Source organism: Canis aureus, chromosome 22 (genome assembly GCF_053574225.1).
Source record: "Canis aureus isolate CA01 chromosome 22, VMU_Caureus_v.1.0, whole genome shotgun sequence".
Taxonomy (NCBI): Eukaryota; Metazoa; Chordata; class Mammalia; order Carnivora; family Canidae; genus Canis; species Canis aureus.
Window position 1 is genome coordinate 18,554,135 of NC_135632.1, and position 7,731 is coordinate 18,561,865.

General features: G+C 53.3%; 1 protein-coding gene across 1 annotated transcript; it reads right to left on the reverse strand.

Moving 5' to 3' along the window:
- Window positions 1–372: 372 nt before the first annotated feature.
- SOX14 (SRY-box transcription factor 14) lies at window positions 373–1,250 on the reverse strand. Its single transcript, XM_077866084.1, has one exon. The coding sequence runs from the start codon at window positions 1,234–1,236 to the stop codon at window positions 514–516; it is 723 nt and encodes a 240-aa protein (XP_077722210.1). The 5' UTR covers window positions 1,237–1,250; the 3' UTR covers window positions 373–513.
- Window positions 1,251–7,731: the final 6,481 nt, after the last annotated feature.

A 7,731-nucleotide genomic window follows, 5' to 3' on the forward strand; every position in this document is an offset into this window, starting at 1 on the left:
TTTAAAGTTTTAAGCCTTTCCCCCCACACATAAAGAGCAAATGGCACCTAGTTGTGTCTGATGGCAAAACACAGAGACACAGCTAACTCTTCAGGGTGCAAAAGAAAAAATATATATGCGTATTCTAGATATAATACCAGGATCTGGGAGTTCTGGAGTCCAAAGCCCATCAGAGGAGAGAGAAGGGGACATAAATAAAGCAAAACTGCCTACTTTTTTTTTTTTTTTTTTTTTGTCCAAAGGGGGTACAGTCGGAGATCTGTTTTGGGACAGTCGGGGTAGGGGCAGCCGTATAGCTGTCATATGTTCACAAGTTTCTGGCACCTGTCTGCGCCTTGGGTCCCGGGAGGACGCCCCTACCATCGCCCTGGAAGAGAGGCAGAGTCTGGGGTAGGGTAGCGGGCAGCGGCACGGCTCACCCGGAGGCGTCTGCAGGCCCGGGCTAGGCGCAGAGGACAGGGTGCAGACCCCACTTCCAGGCCACCCTCCAGGTCTGGTGGGCTGGGCTGGGGGTTACATGGCCGTGGCATGGGCTGACGAATAAGGGTCTATGCCAGTCTTGGTCATGCCCGGGAAGAGGATGTAGGCGACGGGGGGCTGCAGGGTGGAGGCAGACCAGGCGGTACAGTTACAGGGCACCACGTAGCCCGGATTGGTGGGGGACGGGTGCGTGTGCGTGTGTTGGCTGGGGCAGCTGAGGCTGCCGAAGGCGCCGTTCTGGTAGCCCAGGGTGGACGCGTAGGGCAGTGCGCCGGTGGCCAAGGTGTGGGGCACTTCACCCATCTTCTGGATGGCGCTTGAGCTAAACTGCGCGGGGTCCAGCAGGGAGTAGGGCGCCGAGGCTGGCGGCAAGAAGGCCCGGGCTTTCTCGGGCGCGCTCAGGAGGCCGTCGGAGGCCCCCACGGGCAGGCCGGCCGCCTTGAGCGGGTCCGTGTCGCCCAGGTAGGGCAGGGGGAAGACATACCTGTCCTTCTTAAGCAGGTTCTTGGGCTTGCGCCGCGGCCGGTACTTGTAGTCAGGGTGTTCCTTCATGTGCTGGGCGCGTAGCCTCTTGGCCTCGTCGATGTACGGCCTCTTCTCTGCCTCGGACAGAAGCTTCCATTCGGCGCCTAGGCGTTTGCTGATCTCTGAGTTGTGCATCTTGGGGTTTTCCTGGGCCATCTTGCGCCTCTGGCCTCGGGACCATACCATGAAGGCGTTCATGGGTCGCTTGATGTGGTCTGAAGGTTTGGACATGGTCCCGGAGGCTAGGCGGGTGGGGGTGGGGAGTGTAGGGGCTCTGCAGGCGAGCCTGGGCGCGGCTGTCTGTCTGCCTGTTTGTCCGTCCTGAGCCGGTGCTCTGTGCTCCCCTCGCCTCCGCACCGCTGAGGGGAAGCCAGAGAGAAGCGCTAATCCCGCAAAGTTCAGCTGATCATGCCAGTCCCGGCACCCAGGCAGGCCCCCGGGAGGGGGGGGGGGGCGAGTGAGGACAGGAAGGGCGGGGGAGGAGAGGGCAGCCGGCTGGGGGCTGCCGGCACCAGAGAGGCTGGGGCCCAAGTACCGGAGTCTCTGGGATTAAGTGGCCAGGTAATTTGCTGGCGAGGGCGGGAAGCTCCTCCTTCTCCCCCTCTCCACCTTCGCCTTCTCTGGTTCTCTTCTCTCCTGTGTCTACCGCTGTGGTTCCCTCCCCCCCTCCCGTGCGTTTCCCGGAGCCGCCTTGCCTAGCACAGCACCTGGCTGAGAATGCAGGGAGGCTGGTGAACGGGAGCCAAAAGCGGCGAAGTTCAAAGGCGAGGTGGGCCCGGACAGCACGCACTCTGACATAAGCGCGGGGCGGTGACTCCCCAACCTGGGCGCCAATCAGCAGCAGAGAAGGCGAGGGGGCGCACCTGCCAGCGCGCCCGGGGAGGAAGAGAGCGCGCGCCTAGCGGGGGTGGGGAGAGGTGTGAGGGGAAGACACCGAGAGGGAGAGAACCGAGCGGCCGGTTCAGGACTGGGGACTTGGATTCCACATTGTTTCTAGCACTGTCAACAAATAAAACTCTTCGTGCCCGTTTCCTTTCCCGGTCGTGCGCTAGAGAATTGGGGCTCCGAATACAAAGACCTAGGGAGGGGGCGGCAAAGCGAGTGAGCCGAGAGCGTGTGCTGATAAATAGGGCGGCCTCGCCACGAAATGCAAGGACAGCACTTTCCCATCTTGTCAAAGATCCTCGGAAAAGAAAAAGAATGTATCAAACTCAGGTTAAAAAGCGAAATAAACTTTTCCAGCCGTTCCCCTGGGGTTCTTTGGCGGCGTTCTCTCGGGATGCCCCCCCCCCCAGCTCCGCCTCCACCCCTGCCCCGGGACTTGGCGCCCGGGCGGAGCGCTGGGTCCGGGCTAGCACAGCGGGGCGTTCCAAGCCGCTGCTGGAAGGCCGTGGGTCCGGCAGTGCGGTTTTCAAACCCTGGTGGGTGCGCCTTGAAGAGCGCAGCGATCCGCTCTTCACTTCTGTGGAGGGGCCGGGGAATGGGATTTCCGTCAGGATTCCTATTTACGGTATTATTATTTAATGTTTTTGGATCTCCAACTCCCCCCCACCCCCCGCATCTGTTCATACGGGAAGGACGGCCTGGAGGTCGGGCCTCCTCCCGGTGGGGCGTGGGCGCTCCCCCCTTGCCCCGTCTACGGATGCCGTAGGATGGAGTCTCGGGCTGCATCGGCACCCAGGGTCGATTTGTCCCTGGGCACCTCTTCCACCCAGCGAGAATTCAAGACTCGTTTCTTGCGTCAGATGAGCATTCTTCGGGTAAAGAGGACGAAATAACCCGCAGAGCCAACCTGCGTGCCTGTTTCCTTTGAATAATTGCCTGCCCAATGTGAAATGCCCTTGGGGGAAATATTTATTAAATGGAAACCATTGTCCCAGGCCCAGCAGGACCTGCGTGTGTTCCAGGCTTATTGGCTTTTGCACCAGCCTCTCTCGGGAGGACCGACCAGAAACGCGCGGCTCCGAGAGCTTGGAGGAGTTGGGGGTGGGGGAGGTAAGCAGAAAATGAAGAGACAGGGAGAGAGGGGCTTTCTTAAGCATGTAGTGTGTCAAGTTTGAGGCGAAGGCTTTGCATCTCCTTTCTACAGTTAGACCTGTGGCATTTCCTATCCTGAGCACACCCTTCAGAGAGGTGGGCACTATGCCCATTTTGCAGATTAGGAAACTGACGTTGAGAAAGGAAGGCTAAGTGATTTGCCAAATAACTCCAGTGGGAAGTGGTAATGCCAGGTGTATGAGATTTGAAAACCCCATTTTGTTTTCCACCCCACGCGGAGCCAGGTCTTAAAAATTAGATGGTACTGCAAGCCAAAGGCAAACTCCTTGACTAGACTGTCGGAGCCACCAAAACCTGTCATATAGATAGATCTCACTGGAAGACTGATTTTTACGCCTGTGCTTATTTCCTTTAGGCTGTAGTCGGAGACCTGGCTTCCTTGACAATAGACCTGAGGCCAAGTGCGCCACCTCGGTGTGGGCTTGTGATCAGGCGCACAGTCCTTACATTATTCTCAGCACCAGCCCGGGCCTTCATCCTGCCCTCTAACCCCGTTTTCTCTGCAAGAGGTTTCACTTAGCTTGACGCATCAGGAAGTAGAGGTGTTTTTCAACCCAGTCCGGGGAGGGTTTCAAGAGTCTCAGGCAACCTCTACTCAGGTTGGACTAGCTTTCGGACTGAGCACTGTGCTGGGAGCCTGCCAGGGATCGGAGGTCTAAGAGCCAGGCAACTTGAATTCCACTGGGCGATCGCTACGGTTTGAGGAAAGAATGACAGAAATGCTTGTATCTGCAGGGAGCTATAGTGTCTGGCGGAGACCCGCCAACTCTCACTCTGGAACCCTCGAGGGACACCAAACCCACACGCAGAGTTAATGGGCTAATGCAAACCAACCTCTAAGAAACTGCTCAAGGAGGGGATCTGGCACAAGGTCGTAGACCTTTTCTTCTGTTTGCAGCCTCTGAGCCAACTCCTTCTAGTTGCCCCGAGGCAACTCCGGGCAGGCGTGCGCCCTCGTTCAGTTCTTCAAATTTCCTCTTCTTTCTTTTTGTCTGCGCTACTCTCTAAACATCTCACATTCCATCCTAGTTCATAATCTCTGACCCCTGAGCGGATTAGTAGGGAGGGGCAAGCCCTGGTGGGATAGCAGTTTGGGGGCAGGGCGCCAAAGGACTTTCCAGGGTTCTGGCGCTTCTGCGTTTGCGGAAAGAATCCAGGCACACCCTTAAGTACGTCTGCGCACCTTCACGCGGCGCAATTACTCAAAGCACGCCTCGTGCCAATCTAAGCCTTGTGTCTGGACGACTGAGCCACAAGGATGATGCCATCGAACTGTTGTTGCTCGTGTAGAAGTGAAGGAGAGACCTCGAGGTCACGACCCTCTCTACTTCTGGCCCCGCTTCCTCTCCCCCGGCACTAGGCAAGGTCCAAGGCGCCCTTCCTTTTCTGGCGGCTCTGGGTCTTGTAGGGAGCATTTCTACTCTCCTTTCAACCAAGTCCTTTCCGTACTTGAGGTCTCTTTCAAGCCCTCACCTCCTCTAGGGAGCCTTCTCGGATTCCCGTGCTGGGCTAAGACTTCTAATGCTCGCACTCTCACGCCCGCTCTTCCCATGCCCCTTTCCCAGCCTCGCGTGGAGCCCTGTAGCAGCCCGTGCAGCCCATCAGACTTCGAGCTCCTTGAAGGCAGTGGCTGCATGTTTTATCTTTGCCCGGTGTCCGCACAACTCCGAGCGCAAAGAAGACGCTCGATAGTTTCTTTCTGCTCCGGCTTAAACTTTTACAACAGGCCTTTCCCAGCCTTGCAGCTGCGGGGGAAGATCCCAGGTGCAGCCTGGTAGAGCCAGACGTGGAAGTCTGGGGCTCCCAGGCCCGCACCCACCTGCCCGGCCTCAGCGCTGCGCTGCCCTCCAACCACAGCCTCCTCCTCTTTAGTAGGCAGAAGGGCCCCCTCCGAGGCCTCCGGGACTGAGCGACAGCCCAGCGCGGAGAGGAAGGCGCGCTAATGGTGACTTGGGGAACGCGGTTGCGGGGTGGAGCCCAGGAGGGAAGCTTGCCACTGGGCTCGCGCCTGGCAGCTTTTCGAAAGAGGCCAGGAGAGCCATCCGCGTCCGGATCCGCCGAGGGGCTCGGCGCCCCCAGAACGCCGGGCTTGCGGGTTTACTGCGGCCCCGCCGGGATTCCGGAGAGGAACCGAGGAAGTTCCAGGTGTCGGTGTCCGGGGACCCTCCACGCCGCCCCAGCTCGCTGCAGGAGTGTGAACGCGAAGCACACGCAGGTGTTTACGAGAGCTTTAATCCAGCCCACCCATGGGCGGTCAACAACCCAGGAGCCAACCTTGAGGATAATAAATTGGGAAATAATGCACCTTGGTTAAATTATAAACTAAAATTTTCTTATTAACAAAATGTAATATATGGCATCCCTGCTTTCCCCCTTTTTTCCTGTTTTCAGACATATCCCATGTCCCTAGAGTGCCCTAAAGGACCCAGGGCTCTGGTCCTATTGGGACATTTTCTAGTAATTGCTCTAGGATCTTCCCTCCAGAAACCAGCCCAGCCCACTCGTCTTGAAATTTTTTTTAAAACTCCAAGTGTCCATCACAGCCAAGATGGCAAAGGAGGACATGGCCTCCACCAAGAAAAACAATAAGAAAGCGAGTCCCAGATGCGTGGAGTGCCTGCAACATCACTTGCAACGCCCAGCTGGCAGAGCGTCCTTGACTGGGCTGGAGGACGTCTGTCTCAACACCATCAGGTGCCCAGGTAAGGAGACTTTTTGATACTTCACACCTCCTTACCTTAGCAGGATTCTGTTTGAAGCAGAGGTCACCTGATTCACCTACCTGGTGCAAATTAATAAAGGATTGCATAACATCTACACACATATCCCAGAACATGGAAAGGGTGGGAGCAGGGGTAGGGCTTTGATATCTTCCTATTCATTCATTAATCAAAAGGCTATTTATTGAGCACATACTATGTGGTAGGCACTATCGTGGGATATTAGCAGTGAGCAAGACCTGCAAAGGTCCTTCTCCCATGGAGTTTCCAGACCAATGGAAGACATTAAAAAACAAGAAACAATTCCTGGTTCCACCACCAAGTAGTTGTGTCACTTCAGGCAAGGTACTTAATCTTTGTCCTGGTCTCTCACCTGTAGTGGGTATACTGGATTAGTATTGGGACTAAATGAGTTATAACAATGAAAGCCCTTAAAACTGCTTGGCATGTAGAAACTACTTAATAAGTGTCAGATTATATGATATTATAATTCAATAAATTATTTTCTGATAGTGTTAAGTGGCAAAAAGTGAATCAAGGTGATAGGATGGATTGAGGGAAGGAGGTCCCATTCACATTGAGTGGTCAGGAATCTGAACACAAGAAGGAGCCAGCCCCAGAAAGAAAGGGGAGATAAAGTAGGAGAAGCAGGAAATCCTGCTGCCTGGAGAAGTGACTGAGCGTACCTGAGGATGTAAGGGTAAGGGGCCAGAGTGGCTGAAACCTGGCCATGACCCTGGGGAGAGTATAAGGAAAAGGCTGGGTAAGGTTGGCAGTGCCCATATTATCCAGAGTCTTCTAGGCTCCATAAGGAGTTTAGGTTTTATTCTAAGTGTACTGGGAAGTCATTGCAATGAAGCACACCAAAATTATGTAACAATCCTAGAACCACACACACGAAATACCGGTTATGAGCCATTCTATTTATGGAGGAGTCTCACCCGAAATTATAGGGCAGAAACTTTCTAAATGGAAAACTTTTATCAGTCTTGGAGTCAGCTCTTGATCATGGCTTAAAGAATAAGGCTAGTCCTGCTGAATATTTTGGACTTCTCTTATCTCTTCTCTTCCTTCAGGAAGCTGAGGGAAAAATAAGGGAGGGTCACAGCCCTTAATGATTCCAAAAACTTGTCCATTGATATTCAGTAGGTATTAGCAGCCTGATGGGTCCCTGACTTACTCTTCCTACTTCCCACCATGTGGTGCTCTCCTATGTCTCTATGGAGAATACCAGGCTCTGCACTACCCTTTCTAGAGATGCTGAGACTACACGTAGGCATCTTGAATATCTTAGCCTGAGAAATAGAGGATTTGTATGTAAGCACGTGATGTTTCTTGAAATAAAAAAAAAAATCCCAGTGGTTATAAGAATAGGAAAGACATTTTGTTCTAAAATAAAAGCCAAAAGAATGTCAACATTATATACTTCTGCTTGGGTTTTATTGTGTTCAGGTGTTTCACATGCTCCCCTAACCCCCATTCTTCTCATGTAAGAATCCTTGGTCAGCTTTTATCATAAATAATACTCTTTAAGGCTCTGTTTGCATAATGCAATCGGCCAAGTTATTGGAGCATACATTCTCTTGCCAATTTTATCACAAATTATGTGCTGCAGAGGATAAGACTAAACTCTGGCAACAAGCCCCAATCAAGGATCAGAATAACGTTTCCTCTTTTTGTACCTACCTCTGCTCACAACCTAAATAGAAAGAAATATTGGGGGCACTCAGTAGTTGCAAAAGGTGCTACATTAAGCATGTTTATTTTCATGTACTTGTTTCCTTAAAGCATCATTTTTACACATTCTGAAGACCAATAGCCCTTATTAGAATTTTACTTAATACTAAAGTCACTGAAATATTTGTTGAGTACGTTGACGGCTAAGTTGATGGAGTTCAAGATGTGGGGCTTCCAATTACTGTGAGACCTTGGGCAAATTACTTCCTTT